Here is a 21908-nt window from a genome sequence, read left to right as displayed (position 1 = left end):
GTTCTTGTAAAACATTTTGCAGACGTGTTTTGTAAATGTATCAGTATATTTGTCAATCCACTTATACCATTACTGAACAATATTTCGCCGACTATCTTAAACACTTTTCTTTCTAGATACAGGAAACAAAACGAAAATGTTTAGTAAATCAGGTTCCAAATATAAAATGTTCATTCTTTACCTTATGTTGTGCATTATAAAAGTCAAAGTTTAGTTATCATGAATTATATTTGGATATAATTGTTTAAATTCAAATCGTTTAATAAAAATAAGTTATTCAGATAAAATTATAATAATGATATTACCATTATTTTCAGTCTGATCTAGGCTTATCGTCCACTTTACCAGCATTTACGAAACTTTCAATTTCGCATTCATTTGACCCGCGCAAAATTTTAAAGTATCCATTCAGACCCCAATCTTCGTTCCATGAGTTGGCACATAGCCAGTAAGGAATATCATTTTCTATACCCCATCCAATTATTCGAACTGAATGAATGGTAACTAATCGTCCGATTATATGTTTATAAACACCAGATTTATAGTTAAAAAAATCAGAATGCACAAAAATGCCTGCTTCAACTGGTCCATTCATTATAATTTCTTTCCTAATATCACTTTCATTTGGTCTAAGTCTGTAAATGGTTTTCCCTATAAATAAAAAGACAATCAAAACAGTCACTGGAAAACAATATATATTTTAGTATTTCAGAATGTTGTAAGAAGATGAATCAGACTATACTTAGTATATGGTTTGAAATTCTGATTCTAATATAGCATGAATATAATATTTTCTATAGTTTCTAAACTGGCTTTACAAAGTAACTATTCAACTTTGAGCCATCCACTAAAGTCTTAGATTCTCAATGTCCATTTAATCAAACTACTGAAAAATTACTTTATACAAGTTTTTGCGTCTTAGTACACATTCATGCATACAATCAAAAATAAGTTCTGTTACTGCTTGAATAAATCCTTAAACCCCTCTAATTATGGTACTAGTTGATAAATAGAAAACATAAGTTGGACAACTGGTTATAAAAAATAGTTATACTGATGATCAAAGGGGAATTGTTATTGTTACCTATATTCGGTTCTCAAAAATTTTTGAGACAGTCATCATCGATGTAGTAAATGTCACTTTCATTGTAGACACAAAGCCCAAAACAACATACATTATGCCTATACTATTTATTCATGAGATGATTCTATATCAGTATTCTGTTCCGATTATTATGTGCCATTATTGCCTTTAGTTTTGGTGCTCACGTAATTTGTCGTTCTACACATGAATAGAAACGAATCAGTTATATCAACCGATCCTAATTAACATTTAAAAAATCTTATCTGGTTGCATCAGCTATTTTCCGTGACAGAATAAACTTGTTTCAGTTCATCCAAGCCAATAATGGTGACATGTGTGTTGTAAGTGAAACAACCTAACTGATTGACAACTCACTAACCAGCCATCTTTACAGATATCTAAAGCTCCGAGTAGAGCACCCTAAAGAACGGTTCAACTGACTTATAATGACAATAGTATCAATAATAATATCTTTATTTATCACCAAAAGTTTTGTTACAATGAGGAATTCTTAGTACCGATTGCTCAATATTGTAATAAATTTCTATTTAATATATACTCAAATAGTAACGATTCAAAAGCTATATTTTAAGAATGTTATTTCACCAGTTAGTATCTAGCTATCATCTTCCATAAAGAGGATTTTCTATTGTCTCATGAGTTACAACTACTTTTATCTATCAATTGTTGAATTTAAACATGTCATTCGTTTATTTACAGGATAGATAAGTTGTCAACAAATTCAGTTTTTTCGTTTAATATTTTTAATATTTAGCATCACGATAGGTTTTTAGTACTGTATGAATCCAGTTAGTTAGGATTTATAATCACTTGTTTCACACAAACCTAAAACAAAGATTTATCACAATATTTTCACAGTTAGAAAGTAAGTGAACTAAATGTTTGAGCAGGTCTGACGTACTTACTTACTTACTTACTTACGCCTGTTACTCCTCGTGAAGGAGCATAGGCCGCTCACCAGCATTCTCCATCCAACCCTGTCCTGGGCAATCCTTTCTAGCTCCTTCCAGTTGTTATTCATCCTTTTCATATCTGCTTCTATTATCCGACGTAATGTGTTCTTAGGCCTTCCTCTTTTCCGCTTCCCTTCAGGATTCCAAGTTGGGGCTTGTCTCGTGATGCAGTTTGACGATTTCCTTAATGTATGTCCTATCCATTTCCATCGCATTTTCCTAATTTCTTCTTCAACTGGAAGCTGATTTGTTCTCTCCCACAAAAGGCTGTTGCTGGTGGTATCCAGTCAATGGATGTTGAGTATCTTGCGAAGACAGCTATTTATAAATACTTGTACCTTCTTGATGGTGGTTGTTGTAGTTCTCCAAGTTTCAGCTCCATACAGTAGAACTGCCTTGACGTTCGTATTGAAGATTCTGACTTCGATAATGGTGGAAAGTTGTTTTGAGTTCCATATGTTCTTCAATTGTAGAAATGCGACCCTTGCTTTGCAAATCCTCGTCTTTACGTCTGCATCTGAGCCTCCATGTTCATCGATGATGCTTCCCAGGTATGTGAAGGATTCTACATCTTCCAAAGTTTCGCCATCAAGAGTGATTGGATTGCTGTTCTCCGCTTTGAATTTGAGGACCTTGGTTTTCCCTTTGTGTATGTTGAGGCCTACTGATGCAGAGACTGCTGCTACACTGGCTGTCTTCATCTGCATTTGTTCATGTGTATGCGATAGGAGGGCTATGTCATCTGCGAAGTCCAAATCGTCTAATTGGTTCTGAGCTGTCCATTGTATTCCATGTTTTCCTCAGATGTTGAGGTCCTCATAACTCAGTTGACCACCAGAAGAAAGAGGAGGGGAGAGTGTAGACAGCTTTGTCTGACTCCGGTCCTTACTTGGAATGCGTCTGTCAGCTGTCCTCCATGCACTACTTTGCACTGTAGTCCGTCGTATGAGTTCCGGATAATATTGACAATCTTCTCAGGAACTCCGTAGTGTCGAAGAATTTTCCATAACGTCCTCCTATCCACACTGTCAAATGCCTTTTCATAATCAATGAAGTTGATGTATAGTGACGAGTTCCACTCAACTGAGTGTTCGACGATGATCCGTAGTGTTGCGATTCGGTCTGTGCACGATCGATCCTTACGGAATCCAGCTTGTTGATCTCGAAGATGGGCGTCTACTGCATCTTTCATCCGGTTCAGCAACACTCTGTTGAAGACCTTCCCTGGTATTGACAGTAGTGTAATGCCTCTGTAGTTCTCACATTTGCTCAGATCTCCTTTCTTTGGAATCTTGATGACGTGTCCTTCTTTCCAGTCCATTGGCACTTGTTCCTCCTCCCAAATCTTTTTGAATAGAAGGTAAAGTATGTTTGTAGTTACTTCGATGTCTGACTTCAGTGCTTCAGCGGGTATGTTGTCGGGTCCCGCTGCTTTCCCGTTCTTGATTTGTCTGACGGCCATTCTGATTTCTTCCTTCGTTGGTGGGTTGACGTCTATGGGAAGATCTGTGTGTGCTGCTTCGATGTCGGTGGATTCATTGGAGCTGGCCTATTCAGGAGTTTCTCGAAGTATTCTACCCATCTGTTCCGCTGTTGTTGAATTTCAGTGATTGGCCTGCCTTCTTTGTCTTGGACCGGTCTCTCTGGTTTACTATATTTCCCAGATAGTTTCTTCGTTGTATCGTAAAGCTGTTTCATATTTCCTTCTCTTGCAGCTTTTCCCGCCATTGTTGCTAGTTCTTCCACGTATTTCTTCTTGTCGGCTCTAATGCTCCTCTTCACTTGTTTGTTTGCTCCTATGTATTCAGCTTTTATTTGGACTTTTCCTGCTCGTGTTCGGCTGTTGTTTAGTACTGCCTTCTTGTTCTTCCTTTCTTTGATCTTGTCCAGTGTTTCTGTAGAGATCCATTCCTTATGGTGGTATTTCTTTAGACCCAGAACCTCTTGACACGTTGAAGTTAATGCTTCTTTGATACTTTTTCAGTTGTCTTCCATGGTAGTTTTTTCTTTCTTCAGTAGATCCTGTAAGGCTTGGAACCTGTTGTTGAGAGCTATCTTGAATTCATTGATTTTGTTAGTATCTCGAAGGAAGGCTGTATTGAACTCTTGTATTGCTGTTTGTCCAGTTGTCCAGTTCTTTTTTAGCTTCAGTTTTAACTTGGCTATAACTAGGTGGTGATGTGAAGCTATGTCAGCACCTCTCCTGGTTCTCACATCTTCCATTGTCCTTCGGAACTTTTTATTGATGCAAACATGATCTATCTGGTTCTGTGTGGTGTGGTCCGGTGAGATCCATGTAGCCTTGTGTATACGCTTGTGTGGAAATATTGTGCCTCCTATGATCAATTTGTTGAATGCACACAGATTTGCAAATCTTCCTCCATTTTCGTTTCTCTGTCCCAGTCCATGTCGTCCCATAATATCTTCATATCCGGCGTTGTCTATTCCGACTTTGGCATTTAGATCTCCCATTGAATGGCGAGGTCCTTTCTTGGGCACTTCTCTATGATCAATTGCAGATTGTCATAGAATTGATCTTTATTGTCGCCATTGCAATAATTGATGGGTGCATAACATTGGATAATATTCATTGTGATCCCCTCCTTCTTTGTTTTGAATGATACTTTGATGATTCTTGATCCGTGAGATTCCCATCCTACAAGTGCATTTCGTGCTACTTTGGACAGCATTAGAGCAACTGCCTGAGTGTGTGTAGCATTTTCCTCTTCGTGACCGGAGTATAGCAGCATCTCTCCCGTAGCTAGCCTTTTCTGTTCAGCTTGGGTCCAGTGGGTTTCGCTGATTCCCAGTACTTCCAAATTGCATCTCCTCATTTCCGTTGCTATTTGACAGGCCTTCCCGGTCTCCCACATTGTTCGGACGTTCCATGTACCTACAAAAATTTTCGCTCTGGTTGTTAGAAGGGGCATCGGCCTCGTGGCTTCCGAAGGAACTCGGCTTTCACCATGAAGCGTCATAATTCTTCTAAATGAAGACCTTCTAACTCCCAGGGCAGAGTTAAAATGGTTTGAATTATTTTTTCTGGTAAGCGATTTTTAGCGAGTTAGTTTTCTACGGGATGGGGACGCTAACCCTATGCCCAACCCTCCTCCTTTACCCGGGCTTGGGACCGGCAGTAACTCTAGAAGAGCTACAGGCGGAGTGGATGGATTAACCAGATTCCTACTGTTCCAACCTAATTAATATTTTATCATGTTTGAATTTATTTATCTTTATGTACGGATTAACCTAATACTTATCATTAAGTTGATCAAATGGAATAGTTTCCATTGCTTATCTTTGGATGAATTATACTATGATCAATCATGTCCAGTATATCTTGGGAATAAAATTAAAAGAATATTAGTTAGGACGTTTTATGCATTTAATGATGTTCTGTTAAATTGTTATTTTACTTTTTTGAACTTAATATTTACCTCTAACCTGTGCATATTACAATGTACTGCAAAATTACTTAATAGCTTCAAAAACAATCTCTAGTGACGTTTATATCATTGTGAAAATCTAAATATTTCCCGCTTAACATTGTCGACTTTTTTTGTGTGGTAATGTGAGTAATGTATTTAGGAAGTTAGGAAATTTCATAGGCTATAGAGCAGTATGCTAGATTTGAGTTTGAGATTAAACTCATACATCCCTAAATTAATCTTTCTGAAAATACAGTATACGTCAATCTTGATTATAATCACATTTTGGTATGGATTTAGTTGAACAGCGATAAATGGTAAAAGTAAATACTTATTAACTTGGATGTGTTGTGTGATATCAAATATTCACTACATTGAAGTGATTCAAAAATTTTAAAATTAATTGTATTTTGTTTAATACATCCCGTCTTTACCGTAATGTTTATCCGCCATGTATGGAATAGGATATCCAGAACGACATGTTTTCTCGCATGGTGGTGCTGTGTAGGTAATATAGCCACACTTTGGATATGAGTTAGATGATCTATGATCACATTTCGGAAAAGGATATGGTAGACAACCTGTTGAATCTCCTGTAACTAGTCCATTTTTCAACCAATAGTCCCAAGCGAATTCAGAATACCCAATTTGGCAACCAAGTTTATTTTTCGTACAAGAAATTAACTCGATGGCACTCAATTGTACTTTTATTGTTCCATTTGTCTGAATGCATGTACGATCGCTAATTGAGACAGCTGAAGCTACAGCCTAATGTATTCAGAAAATTTCAAACAAAAGTAGTCATCAGAAATTTAACAGTTCAGTTGATTATTAGACAAGGAACTAAATGTATTGCTTGTCGATATAGAAAATTGTAAACAGATAGCTGTCTATTCAGTTACTTCATTTCATAATCCACAGTAGTCGTATATTCATTGCCAAAACAACCAAAAAATAGTGTCTTGATTGTCGTAATAATCTCAAGTATTTCAGTAGATGTTTTCTTTATGATTAAAATAAAAAATTACTTCAAGACTTGTAGTCAGTTATATCAAGAGTATTAAATTCATTACAAAGACAACCTTATTAAATAAAGCTCATGTAAATTATCTATTTAGTGAGCAACTGAACAGTTTTTTTTCTTTTTAGCTCCTACCTATGTGACTTGCGATAAGTAATGTGATAAAAAGCCACCACATATTTTTTACTTTGATACCACATTGACTGCATAATAACGAATGAGTTTGAATTCATTTTGTCATCTTACATTCCAGATATAAATCCAACATCTTTTTCTCTCCACGAAAAACAGTAACTTATCTTTCCACTTCCTGAAGTAAAACACAGAACATTTAAATTTAAAAAACATCTTCAGCTTTACATTGATTATTAGGACCAGTTACAAATTATTAGTTGAAGCAATAATGAGTAAGGATAGAAAATCCAAACACGATTTTACCGTTCTTTGTAATACACTAATGCTTTAAAATATCGATCAATATTTGAAATATTGTTGAATAAGTACTAGGATGGTATCAGATTTTCTAGTCATTGTTCATAAATGTTAATTTCTTTCGTGTAAGGATAACGCTGAGTACATTTTTTTTCTAACCGATATTTCTTCATGATCTTTGTTGTTTTATGACTGGTTGCTATCACATTTGGTTTATCATTTTTCTTATTCCCCAAGGTCATAGTTCGCTGCAAAGTATACAAAGTTGTTCTATTTCAATCTTATCTTAATTGAATATTAAATTTTTTCTACACTCTTGCCTTCTTATTTGGTTCCATCGTTGGGGGATTATATATCAGTTCCCATATAATCGAGCACTCAATAGATCTCGTTTATATTAGAATAATCTCGATTGTTTGCAAGTGAAAATTGCGATATGCTCAATAGAATCTAATCTAATAAGACAGAAAATTCAACAATTTTGAAATAAAGTATTATTTCAATTCTAAAAACAACAAATTAAAAGTGAAAATGAATACCTTAATATAATGTTCATGTCTCCTTCGGATCTATCAATTGTGAATAGAACACGAATGGATGATAGTGACCTTTAATTCTTGTTACAATGAAAACACTATCATTGATTATCAACATACTTTAGTCTTTGACCTAATATCTATATAAATTGTATCGTATTATACAAAATTCAGATAAAAATACCAGTAGTTTGGCGAAAATTGGGCACTGAGTATAGAGAAGCCATTATATGTGAAAATTATATTTGAAGTAGTCTCAGCGAATGAAATTTAAATAATCCCAACATTTCGTCAAACAAACCCTGACGAAGTCCAGACAAATTTGCCGGACGAAACGTTGGAATTATTTAAATCTTAATCGCTGAGATTATTTCGAATAAAACTTTCACATATAAAAACATTAATAATTATACTATAACAATAAAATATTGTGCGAGAAAATGTATTAAGAAATTTATTGAAACGTACCCAACCAGAATCACATTTTGACTGATCGTGGATAATATTGATACTTGGACAATCTTTCCATTGTTCACGTGAATCAAAATAATCAGGTAATTCAATATTTTTATCTTCATGTGAAACAATCGGAAGAATCCCCTGTTTAAAACGTCGAATACCATAATGTCCCAATGTATTGTATACATCAGATATTGATTTAAATCGATTCTGTTTTGATGCTTTCCATCCAGCAGATGGCTGAACAAAAGATAATTTAATAATTGTATTCAAAATAGGTGAATGTTTATTATTACTTGGAGCGGTTTTCTTATTATTATACTATTTTATATTCAGAAATAGGTGCTTGTTAGGTTTACATTTACTGAACTCTTACCATAGTACTGTAACGAATTTATACAACATACTATTTCCATCTTTTTTTAATGGATATATTGTACTTACGACTGAACTCATCAAACATTTAAACGATTGTTCAATGAATATAAGTAAAAAGATAGTAGATTGTCAACTGGTATTATACACTAAAATATGAAACGGAACTGTACACATAGTATCAGTTATTTTAACACACTAATAATCCAACGTTAAAAGAATTGATGAGAGTACCTAAAAATAGAAAACTACTAAATTCAATCGTCGAAAAGAAACTTTTCTTCGTTGAATTCTCTTTATTCATATTCAATGACACAATAGGTTATTTTAATTATCAAACATATATGCATATATGCATAAACTTGGATTTTTCTTAAGGAATATCAAATAAGACGTTTTTCACAGTGAACAGCAATAGATAACAACAATAAGACTATAGTGAAACTATAAAATTTTCAAACTTAAAGTAGAATATACTCGTAAGCTAGTAGTATTTGACCACAGATGCCTCAGAAATATTGCTCACATCTGCTGGGATCATAGGGTAAGTAATAGTGAGGTTGAACGCAGGGTATTAGGGAATGAAAGGTAAATCACTTGATTAGGTTGTGAATCTTCATCGAATGAGATGGTTGGGCCACGTGTTACGTATAACTGAACACCGATTACCACGACACGCAATGCTGACACTAGTGTTGGGGATGGTTGAAAGAAAGTTAGGGACGGTTAAACCGAAACGTGCCATCAGTGCTTGAAGTCACTAACTTCTAATCTTAGGCATGTGGGTTGATCCAGACTACTTGATTGGGGTCCACGTGACTATCGTAACCAATAGTTGGAGACTCTTGGTGACATAGCTCACAATCGATCACAATGGCGTAGATGTATACACTCTCTGTCTTCCCTCAAACTATAAGATTAAAATTGCTTCGTATCTTTCTTTATACTAACTAATTCTTTCTTCCTGTGGTATTTCCTTATATGCAATATTTCTTTTAATATCATCTCACCATTGAATTTACTGCTTCTGTGAATCCGATGTTCATTTCGTTGTGTTAATGAGGTATGGCAACTTGGACTGATGTATATATGTGTCTGGTCCTACATTGTGGCTAACTAAAAAGAAAATTTTATTCTCGATTTATTGCCTATCATTGAATTTATATTCATATTTAGGTATCAACAATTACAGATTATGCACTTATAATGTATGCTTTGAATTAATCTGATAAATTCAATATAATAAGAACAACTTACTTACACCTAATACTCTATCTGCTGAAAGTTACTTATTAAATACTACTCTTATTTTTTTTTAGAAAAACAATCATTACTGAGTTAAGAGTATAGTAGTGTATTAAATATTTATTAATATTTGAATTTCACTATAAAATACATCCAAAGAAAGGCGATCTTACCAACTGTGACAACTACAGGTGCATCACTCTTCTCTCAATACCAGGAAAAGTCCTAAACAGGGTACTGCTAAACAGAATGAAGGACTCCGTAGACGCCCAACTTCGTGACCAACAGGCAGGATTCCGTAAGGATAGATCCTGTACAAACCAAATCGCAACTCTACGGATCATTGTGGAACAATCAGTTGAATGCAATTCATCACTCTACATCAACTTCATTGACTATGAAAAAACAGTTGATGGCGTGGAGAGAACACTATGGAAGCTTCTTCGACACTATGGAGTACCTGAGAAGATAGTCAATATCATACAGAATTTCTATGATGGACTGAACTGCAAAATCGTACATGGAGGACAGTTGACAAGCTCATTCCAAGTAAAGACCGGTGTCAGGCAAGGTTGCTTACCCTCACCCTTTCTCTTTTTCCTAGTGATCGACTGGATCATGAAGACGTCAAAATCTGAAGGGAAGCACAGGATACATTGGACATCTAGGATGCAGTTGGACGATCTAGACTTCGAAGCTGATCTAGCTCTTCTATCGCAAACACAATAACAAATGCAGAAGACGAACAGTGTAGCAGCAGCCTCAGCAGCAGTAGGCCTCAATATACACAAAGGGAAAAGCAAGATTCTCCGATACAACACAGCATGCACTAGTCAAATCACACTTGATGAAGAAGCTTTGGAAGATGTAAAAACCTTTACATATTTGGGCAGAATTATTGAGGAACATGGTGGATCTGATGCAGATGTGAAGGCGAGGATCGGCAAAGCAAGAGCAGCATATTTACAACTGAAGAACATCTGGAACTCAAAACAACTGTCAACCAAGACCAAAGTCAGAATTTTCAATACAAATGTCAAGACAATTCTACTGTATGGGGCAGAAACCTGGAGAACTACAAAAGCCATCATCCAGAAAATACAGGTGTTTATTAACAATTGTCTACGCAAAATACTTCGGATCCGTTGGCCGGACACTATTAGCAACAACTTACTGTGGGAGAGAACAAACCAGATCCCAGCGGAGGAAGAAATCAGGAAGAAGCACTGAAAGTGGGTAGGACACACATTGAGGAAAGTACTCAACTGCGTCACAAGACAAGCCCTCACATGGAATCCTGAAGACCAAAGGAGGAGTGGAAGACCAAAGAACACATTACGCCAGGAAATGGAGATAGACATGAGAAAAATGAACGAGAATTGGATGGAACCAGAAAAGAAGGCCCATGAGAGAATGGGTTGAAGAATTCTGGTCGGCGACCCATGCTTTACTAGGAGTAACAGGCGTAAGTAAGTAACTAATATAATACATAATGAAACATGTTATTTGAAAAGAAATATTACTATACTACTAACTATTGACTTACATAATTATTTACATATTGGATTAATTCATCAGATAATAAGTTAAACTGTACCAAATTATATCCATTCAGATATATAAGAAAATAAATTAAAAGAATAAATAAACTCATATGCCTATTGTAAATCTGATGATAATAATAATAATGATCTTCACATATGATCTATTTCTTTATTCTATTTATACTGAAGCTAATCACAATGATCTTTGGAATAGAATGAATCTTTTTTTGTGACTTAAGGAAAAATAAAACTATAATAAAATATAATTGAATGAATGAATGAATGAATGAAGTGTAATTTTATAATTAAAATAATGTTGTGTTAACAAGAAAATCGATATAAAATGGATCACTCTTAAGTATAAATAGTTCAAGTCTTAGATGGAAAATACTAGAATATATATATATATATATATAACACAGCATAACAAAATATCTTTGTAGTGCTAATGGTAACTTTACAAGTTTGTTTATTTCAGAATTTTACTGGTTAAGTTTAATAAGGCTACGTTGACAAATTGAAGTCAGATTCTATGTATCATGAATCAATCTAAAGAGAGAATATTCACTCTAATTACAATCTATTTAGTTCCTATTATGAAAGCCTTTTAAGCTGCATTGAGGGTATTTCTTTATTCCTTTAAATAATAAGAAATAGATGATTGTGAATAAAAATTATTCACGTTATATTCAATCAAGTTTTCATTTATTCTTTCTTCTATAACTTCCATTCATGAAAACAAATAAGTATTCAAGCATTAGTCATTTATTCATATTTTTCACTGTCAATGCTGTAATTTAACTGGAGCATAAGCTTTCTGTTTCATATCTTCTTCAAAAGTGTCAAACACTTTATGTAAGCGTATGTGATGACATTCAGTGTTTATAAAATTCTGAATCTAAAGTCTCCGATTATTAGTCAAATTCAAAGCTCCATTTATGGGGTATAAATAGAATTACTAATGACAAGAGTTATGGTTTTGCTAACAACTGAAATACCTCTTTATTTTATTTATCTTTTATTTCAACACATACATAATGGTACAAAGAGGCACCAAATACATATGCACCACACAAATCTCATTCCATATGTGTGAGGGCTGTGATACTGCCCGGGTGCCCAAACCGAAGCAGGTGGTTTTCTTAGGGGGCCACACCCCGAGCCTTCGACATGAAGGTCTGATCCACAAGGCAGTGGAGCATCGTCAGGAGATGCAGTCCCATGGAAGCCGGTGACCAACAATTGGTTCATACGCCATTTGTTCCCTCAGGATACTGGAGCCCATGTGCAACATTGATTTGGTTTGGAATCCGGTTAAAGCGCCGGACATTCGCTTTTTGTCCTCTCATTTTCGTAAACAACACCCGTGGTGCGAGAAGGCAGTGAGTAGGACTTCCGTGGCAGAGGCTATATACGCGTGGCCGTGTGAGAGCATTTCGAGAGGGAGAGCGGACTCTCCCCACTCTCGGCCGTACCAGGGCATTTGGGTGCGAAATACCTCTTATTGATTATGAATTAATCCGAGAGGATTCTTGAGATGGCAGTGGTAGACATACTGAATTACGAATATTTTAGTCCAATATGAACTTTCAGATTTCAATATTGAAATAATTATTCTTAGTTTGTTCTCAAAATTCTAAACAGTTCATTACACATTCTGTGAACCTTTTCATATAGATGGGTGTTATGTTCGCTGTATTCACCAGTTTTTTTTAATGTCATCTATTCGTAGAGAACCGAGTTCTATCTAAATAGATTAATGTATTACTATCTCATAGATTTCAACTAATACTAACAACTTAACTAATCATCTATTAAAAGGGTTTCATACGAAACTGCTTTTGAACGTCGATAAATAGGCTGTTTCGTTTATATGAAAAAGTACAAACAAGTAAAATAAGCATCATATACTGCGCAGAGGATGAACACTGAAAGTTCACTTTATTAAGAGTCATTAAGAAGTCGTCATCAACCTACTTCAGCTTCAAATATTTGAAATGCTCAACTGTTTCTTTATTAGCTCATTCAAATTTTTGCAGATGCAATCAATCGAACAGTGATCAAGAATATAAAGTTTTGTAGTGACTCGTCTTTATCACGAGAACACGATTGGTTTATTGAAAACAATTATTATTATAACCAATTGTACCAGTGACTGTTTTAATGTGCTTATTGTTTAACTGTGCTAAAAAGCATCCATTATTCTTACACTTTGATTGTGACTTCGCCAGAATTCGGTTACGTTCTGTAACCAAGCTTGTATCCTGGCACGATCTCGGTATCCTTTCGATACCACGAGATCGCCAGCAAATATATCTCGACTTGGTCCATTAACTGCCTTCTGATATTTCGCTTCCGCGGGATTTTATGGATATTCTGGCACGCGTTCCTTTGTAGCGGTGTTCAAAGTCAATCTCGACTCGGCGCCACGCTACAGTTTCAACTACATCAGTCCACTATATTTGCCCTGAACGGTTTAAATCAATCCTATTCTACCTGGTTATGATGCCGATAAAGTTCACGATGACTATTATCTTGCGCAACTCTGTCGTAAAAGGTGCGCAGGGATCGACACTTAAACTGCTTATGGTATGAGCGTATTGTGGGCATATCGTCTATGACGACTTACAGCCGACTTGATTACTTGTTATTCATTGAGTGCTTTGAAAGCCGATGACTTATGGTCTAGGATGATCTTATCTATACCTGTGTGTATACTATGAATGGAATGAGTATTGGCCTAGGCCCTTCACACGTACATGTAACGTTTACTTACGAGTGGAAGCACCAATGCCTGTGAATACCATGGAGTGTTTAGGACTCGCTTTATGCATTCTATATATATACATGTAAAATACACTTATGACCATGCGCATTTGTCTATGTGTACTGTAGTATATATCTTTGATGTGTGCATCCTATATATGCATGTGACGCATGATTGCGGTATTTCTACATTCAATACTGATGTATTCATTGCAACTCATAACACTTTTGAGAAAGTGATGAAATAGTGTAGTCTATAACGTGTCGAAAATGTTAAGTGATACCAATAAACGAAGGTTAACAGAGAAGCTTACCAAGACATCTAAATGACAGGAGGGTGAGTATTATTCTGCATAGAAGAATGAACCATAATATCAAAGTAACAATATGGACGGATAAGATATTCAGTTTCACAGATTTTCAGTCTTAACAACAAAGATGCTATTTGACTGGTAAGATAACTCGAACTACTTTCTATTATTCAGTAGTAATAATAATAAGTGCTAAGTAAATATAGGAACTGCTTGCTCTCCCCCTTTTTTTCTCATCTGGTGGTTGACTGGATTTTGAATACCTCCATATCTCGATGGAAGCACAGAATACAATGAGCAGCTTGGATGCAACTAAACGACTTGGACTTCGCAGATCACCTGGCCCTTCTATCCCATACACACCAATAAATGCAGGTCAAGAAAAACAGCGTAGCAACAGCCTCTGCATCAGTAGGCCTCAATATACATAAAGGAGAAAGCAAGATACTGAAACACATCACAGAAAACACCAACCCAAATACACTTGATGGAAAAACTCTGGATGAGGTGGATGCCTGATAGCATCAGCAACAACCTACTGTGCTAGAGAACAAACCAGTTACCAGTTGAAGAGGAAATTAGGAAAAGACGCGGGAGTGAATAGGACATAATTACGGAAAGTAGACCGCACCACGAGAAAATAGCTAACTTGGAATCCTGAAGAGCAACGGAAAAGAGGAAGACCAAAAAACACGTTGCGTCGAGAACTGGAAGCAGACATCAAAAGAATGAATAGCAACTGGGAAGGATTGTCCAGGACAGTTTGATGGAGTGTTGGTGGGTGGCCTATGCCCCTCCATGATGGAGGAACAGACGTAAGTAATAAGTAAATATGGGATGGACTTCGAAAAATACTAATTCAGTATTTTATTCACGATCCATATACACTACATCACAATCAATGAACTATAAAAAAATTTTATGATTTATAGAATCAAAACAATACATGTAAGCGAGTAATATTGTCTTCGATAAAATCTTTGTCAATACTTACTCTAATAAACAGTAATATTTATATGCATTCGCAAAAAATAGTAAACCAATCAATGGAAAGTCATTTGATGATTTATCCCAATAAGTAGAAAGTGGATATTGTGTGCGAAAAAGAATACTCATATTGTTCATGTGTATTATTTGACAATTCAGGACAGATCATGACAACACTGACAAATTGTAAAACTAAAGGTATGAAAGTTAGAGAATCAACTGTTCTGTGAAAATAAAGAGACGAATACAAACAACTACTGTCACAGCAAAAAGACGTGGAGAAAGATTAGCAGTTCATCTGTGAATCACTAGTTTATTCAATGAGATGTGAAAGTACGGGCTAAACTGCTACACGAAGATATGAAACAAATTGCTCAAACTTTTTAAAAACGATCCCATTAGTTTAGATAAATGCTGAGTCTTAACAACATGCAACGGATGAATACGTAAATTACCCAGGAAATTGAATAGGACAGTATATATTATTCGGATGATTTTATTTAACTTGAAGAACTCACCGAATGAGAAACCACCGAGGTCTTTTCAGTAACCATGGAGAATGGTGTTCGTAAATTCGGGGAGGACCATGGGTAATTGTGTACAACGTAACGTTGCTAAGTAATGTCATATGGATGAAGCTGACTTAGATATGCTACGTTTATCTCAAGCAGTCAGGATAGCGAAATTTGGAAATAGGTCTTCATGGGCTGTTAAAAACGCTTCTTGTTAAGATCCTAATACCATCTTATTGTCTAAGCTTTGCATGAACAATAATACCTTTGAAACTTGTTGCTTTTTGGGTCCAGCTTGGTCTGATCAATGCGCTTGTTTATAGACTCTTAAGGATACCCATCCTCACAATGTTACAAATAAGATGTTCGAAAATAACATAAATACTGGACACAAGCTGAGATGGCTTGTAATTGTTTGATGCAAACGGTGCGGCCCATTGGTAGTTTAGTTGCTTATTAGTGAACCACTATTATATACGATCACAAACACTTAATACTCTATTTGCTATTTCTGACACTCCAGCTACAACGTAGGGGTACAGAAAGTTTGGTCCGAATACCAAGCCCAGTTGGACAGGATCTAAACTCATTTACGCAATAAACTGAATCCCGACGTGTTGAAAGTAAAGTAAAAATATATTTACAAAATCTGTGGGAAAAATTCCAAAAATACAACGCTAAAACAATGTGAATAGTCAAATCAGTGAAAATGCTTCGGCGGGTAAAAGTCCGGCTTCATGTACTTTTTGAAATGAGTGTAATGCAGAATCTATATCAAATTGGCACTCAGTTAAACACTGTAAAGAATAAGCTTTATTCATTCCAGTTGCAGTGGAAAGCTCATCAACCAATTTTGAACGAACAGCGTCGTCCGGTATACCACCTGCTTCGAAAGTTGATACTAGCGTAGATGTTTTTGGAGTCATAAAATTTGACACAGCCTCTGTGATAACTAGTGAACACTCCTGAAAAATAATAATTCAATATGAATTTTATGGGTAAGTTATATATACAAAAATAGTTAGAGATGAAGAGAAGCTTTTCAATCTCTCTAATGTAAAGTACGATTAATAGGATCTAGTACAGTAGTAAGCAAAAATGCAAGCATGTTTGGGATAGTGTAAAATGTTGCTTCAGGATTGGCTTGCGTCGTCGCCTGGATTAATGATAGGAAGTAAAGTAGTTGAACTCATTGACCGTCTTACTTATCTTCGGAGTCACATCAGTGCTGATCGTCTAGTATCTGACGAAATCTCGGTTGAATTGATGTGAAACACGGCCATTTAAAGAGAGGATATTCGTAGGTTACTAGTATTCGGTCATAGGTGTCTACGAAGCATTGCTCGTGTATCTTGAGATCACGGTGTAGCTAATACCCGAGTTAGGAATAGGATACTAGGTAAGGATGGCAAATCGATTGATGAAGTAGTAAATCTTCATCAACTGAGGTGGTCGGAACGTGTTACATATGCCCATCCACCGCCTACCTCGATGGAAGACGTTTTCTGGTGGAGTAGGTTAGAAGGAAACTAGGGGCGGCAAAACCAAAACATGGCGTCAGTCCGTGAACTTAGTCATGTTAATAGGTGTAGATTTTCTAGTTGTGGTATGCATGGTTGTCTTAACTAATAGTTAGTCTTTGAATGACATGGCTCAGAACTGTTTGGATTGGAGCAGGTGCATCCCTTCCTTGTCTTCGCCATATTCTGCCTTTATTTCAACAATTTATATTTTCTTCACGAGTCGTATCTTCAATGTCTAATATCTACTATTACCACTGATACAGTTTTTACTTTAACTAATCTGGGATTTGGTCCAAGAGTTTCATCTCACTGTGCTAATGCGTATGGCATACCTACAGGTTCTACGTTGTGAATGACGGACTGAGTACAATATTAAAAGGCTGATAAATCTCTGTTTGAAATATCGACATAATATTAAAGTGGTAAGATAAAAGTTCAAAGAACCAAACATCATGTGATGGCTTTAACAGTTACGAAAAATTCTTTATATCTTAGCTACACTGGAGGCTTACCGTAACTGATTAGGCTTACGCTCGCGTGCCACAACTTGGAGATACATTTATGTGAATAAAGCAAATATTACCCAATTACCCACAACAAATTGAAGCATGTTTCGAACCCACAAGATAACGGTGTTACACTGATAGTCAGTCAGTCAGCTACAACGTAGGACCAGGCACATATGTGCATCGGTCCAGGTTGCCATACCGCGTCAGCACAACAAGATGAACACCGGATTCATAGCAGTGGTTAGGTCAAAGGTAATAATATGTAAGAGAAAGATTGCATATAGAGATATAGTACAAGAAGAAAGAATTGGTTCGTAGAAAGAAAGATATGAAGCAATTTTAATCTCTTAGTTTAAGGGAAGACAGGGAGTGTATACACCGACGCCATTGTGATCGATTCTGAGCCATGTCACCAAGAGTCTCCAACCATTGGTTACGATAGTCACGCGGACCCCAACCAAGTAGTCTGCATCTACCAACATGGCTCAGACTAGAAGTTAGTGACTTCAAGCACTGATGCCACGTTTTGGTTTGGCCGCCCCTAACTTTCTTCCAACCATTTCCAATACCGGATAGCATTGCACATCGTGGTAATCGGTGTTCAAGCATACGTAACACGTGGCCCAACCATCTCAGTCGATGAAGATTCATAACCTCATCAACTGATTTACCATCATTCCCTAATACCCTGCGTCTAACTTCACTATTACTTACCCGGTGATGTTACACTGATACGCTCAGTTTAATTTTGTAAGTAATGATTTTATTGAAGAAAATATATCTCGGCCTCTATATCAAATTGCATTTAGCAGTTTGACTCAAACAGCCAGATATCAATGTTGCAAGCTTGACAAGAGTCAAATGCCTCTGTGTGTTGTGCTTGCGGATTACTAGGATCAAAATAAAATAATAAACCAGCAGAAATGTTTGGATAAAATACCCATAGTATTAGAGACTTGACAATAACGCTCATTCAGATTTGACAAATATCATCTCTAAGTATTGTCTTTCTTTACAGCACCGAGCACTACACCTTGTTAATATCAATTAAATTACGATTATCAAACGGTTAGACTTTCACTAAAAAAATATTAAATAGGTAATAACTACAATCTGAAAAATGAAAGTGTTCGAAATAACACAAACTATTTGCACACTATCTTGTCCCTAAAAATGAAAAAAATACTGTCAAGAAGTTGGGAATTAGCTCCACATATACTCATCTGGGAAAGCAACAGCCAGATAATTTTAGGAAAGAGTTTAATCAAATGAAGTTACAGCCACATGTGAAACTTGACCAATCAAAATTGAGGCATCAGTGTACTTATAAAGCAAGAGGACTAGGATTATGTAGCTCACCTGTAAATGTGAACTTGGCAATGGAGTAACGCACCAATCTTCCTGAAGAATTTTACCACTTTGATGCAATATTAGCATTCGACAAACCGAACGGATGGCATAGCTACCATGAGGAGCAATGTTTAGCAGTTGATCTGAAATGCCTTCCAAGTCGCTGGGGCGTGTATCCTGTGGCACCGGTTCAGCTGCAATACATGAGTATCGCACACAAACCAAAGGTAACTAAAAAAATCAGATTTAGTGTATTCACCTACTTCCACCCAAATTACATCCAAATGTGAGTACCTGTCACTTCTCACATGTACAAGGTTGGGTAAACGACAAAGCAAGCCCAGAACCTGATCACCTCCACGACACTCCATTCGCGCTATTGGTGGGGGTGGAATGTTCGCTATCAAGCGATCAGGAGCGCTAGAAGCTGAGCGTGTAACTGATACCAATCTTTGTATGTGTCCCATTTGATATCCTTTCAATGATTTGAGAAGTTTCCTATCCTGTTTAGGTAAACTAGGGCCTCTTAATCTTCGAGGCATGGACTCCTCCTTAATAGCGAACCAGGCCCATGATGGAAGAGGGAACCCGCCGGGCAAACTGTTAACAGCGAAACGTTCATAAGTGGCCCAAAGGGGTCGATACTTTGGTCTGTAACTTTTATCAGAACATTTATCCAATGACGACTGACAGACATAAGGAGCTATCTGGAATGTTAGGTATGCAGAAGGGTCATAGAACTCCGATAGTTTTCTTCGTAGCTGTTTGACGTCAAATACATCGATGTAGCTGAAAAGTATAGAACCCGACAACGTATGTATTAAAGGGTGACTTTACTGATAAGTTTTAACTGAACCCTATTTGTTTAGACAATTTAGGTTTAATTGTAGTTGCGAGTTAATGTGAATAGAAATAAGACAGGCACTGCTAATTACATATTTTGTATTACCATACAACTATTGATTAGGAATAACATGTTATGACAAAGGAATCTAGATTGAGGTCTAAGTTGGTATAAAACAGTAATTAAGCACAATGAAAGTTGTTAACCAAGTCAATCCACAAAACAGTCCAGATATCTGGAAGTATTTTATATGAATTTACACATTGCTACACGACAAATTGACAATAATTTACGTCATGGTTTGCAGATCAACTCTATTGCAGGCACTGAACATGAGGGGTGTCTTAAAGACAGGAAGTGAACATTATTGATGGACACTCCTCGTCTTGTCAACGAATAAATTTAAACATATCCGAGCCCCTACACGATCACACCACAAGAACCAGCACACACATAGCATTGTAGAGCCCTCGTACATGAGCATATCTAAATGCACCAAAAAGATAGCACAGGTTGCCTATTAAGAAAACACATCACCTACATTAGCCATTAGATCTTAGTGCCATTCAGCTGAGTTAAATAAATGCAAAAGACCTTGTCCAAATAACTCAGCGAAACTATAATCTACGGACAAACCAATCACGTGAAAGATAGCATCCTGGATTTTGGCGCGAATTTCACTCATTCATTCGGAGTTTTGGCGTTATAGATGATGTCAGTTCGTGATGAAAACCTTAAATCTAATTTCTAAACTTAATCATCAACTGTGTATCATAATTTTAATTCCTCACCCTCATTTGACTCTGGTTATTAGGTAGACACGTCAACCTGACGTCGCTCAAAGGTCGTCCATAAATCATTGTCTCACCTAACTCACCTCTATGACTCCATATCAGTTTAGAACAGGAGAAAGGGAGGACAAGAACAAATAACTATTCTCAAAGTATACTACAAAAAAGTGATAGAACTTAGACACCAATTAATCTACTATATAAGCTCTATCTCATGGCACATTACGAACAACGGAATGTTCATCCACTTAGTTCGAAACAAAGGTTCGTCTCGTCCTAATGTCAGCGTACCATGAGCACAGTAAAATCTCTTACTTGTTTACAAAGACACTTAGGAAATTTAAAATTTCAGGGTTGCTACATGGTTGGTGCAACGTTTCTGGAAGGACCTTAGGGAGAACATGGGATTTTGAAGCTAAATATTCGTCACAGCTATTGAGGAACTGATTTTTTTCAAATTTCTTTAGCGTCTTCTTGCGATTGCGCCGCTTAATCTTTGAACTAACGTGCTCCACTCGTAGTATGTTGGCATCAGTCAAATTACATTCACCTTCATGTTCGACAAATAACTCATCTGCGAATTCTTTAAAAATGAGCGTGATGACTATACTCTACCCTTCTTTTTGAACCCACGCCGTTTCTTCATGAATCACGCGCTTAATCTTAAGAAATTCCGTAGCTGGCGCTCAATACCCACCATGTATCCAATATCTTTGCGATGACCCAGAATAATTTAGTTGGTTTCTTTTCTCTCACGTTTTAGTTTTGAGGGTCTGTTACACTCAATAAAAAGAATAACAGATTTAGAATCTGGGGGGGATTCAGAGGAAGAGCAAGATAAGAGAAATAGAGAAGCCAACTAATTGACCACATAAATAGACATACATGTGAGAGCACTATATAACCAGATATTAGAGGAGAAAAGGTGGTTTAAGTGGCAGCAATTGCAGGTAAATTGCTAGATATGACATAGGAAGGTCGAAGAAGCGCTACAGTGTCACTCCAATATTGGTAAACTTAGTTGAATGTTGCTCCAAGAGAAAGACGGTGGACTATAACTGCATACATGATTTATCAAATTTATTCTTCAAATCGTTCACTGAAGGCACCGTAGCCGTACTAGCTGTAGGTTTGATAAGTAGTGGAAAGGTGTAACTTTATCTAAGTGTTCATCCTTCAATTAGTAATCCAGAAGTTGACTCAAGCAATGAAGTGAT

The 21908-nt window shown here is 36.4% G+C and overlaps 2 protein-coding genes across 3 annotated transcripts; both read right to left on the bottom strand.

Moving 5' to 3' along the window:
- Positions 1-209: 209 nt before the first annotated feature.
- Positions 210-11250, bottom strand: MS3_00010066 (uncharacterized protein). Its single transcript, XM_051218399.1, has 4 exons — positions 11101-11250; positions 7944-8174; positions 5921-6254; positions 210-651 (listed from the first exon to the last, which is right to left on the bottom strand). Exons 1-4 carry the CDS (start codon positions 11206-11208, stop codon positions 314-316), a joined length of 1011 nt encoding a protein of 336 aa, XP_051073276.1. The 5' UTR covers positions 11209-11250; the 3' UTR covers positions 210-313.
- Positions 11251-15271: 4021 nt separating this feature from the next.
- NXF1_1 (Nuclear RNA export factor) lies at positions 15272-21382 on the bottom strand. 2 transcript variants are annotated; one of them, XM_051211644.1, is made up of 5 exons: positions 21307-21376; positions 21007-21274; positions 19320-19845; positions 19066-19287; positions 15272-16639 (listed from the first exon to the last, which is right to left on the bottom strand). In XM_051211644.1, the coding sequence occupies exons 1-5, from the start codon at positions 21335-21337 to the stop codon at positions 16370-16372; spliced, it is 1317 nt and encodes a 438-aa protein (XP_051073275.1). In that variant the 5' UTR covers positions 21338-21376; the 3' UTR covers positions 15272-16369. The 2 variants fall into 2 exon arrangements, with proteins under 2 accessions (XP_051073275.1, XP_051073274.1); XM_051211643.1 differs by having other exon boundaries at positions 19320-21274; positions 21307-21382.
- Positions 21383-21908: the final 526 nt, after the last annotated feature.

Source organism: Schistosoma haematobium, chromosome 1 (assembly GCF_000699445.3).
Source record: "Schistosoma haematobium chromosome 1, whole genome shotgun sequence".
Lineage (NCBI taxonomy): Eukaryota > Metazoa > Platyhelminthes > Trematoda > Strigeidida > Schistosomatidae > Schistosoma > Schistosoma haematobium.
This window is presented reverse-complemented; position numbering and strand designations above follow the sequence as displayed.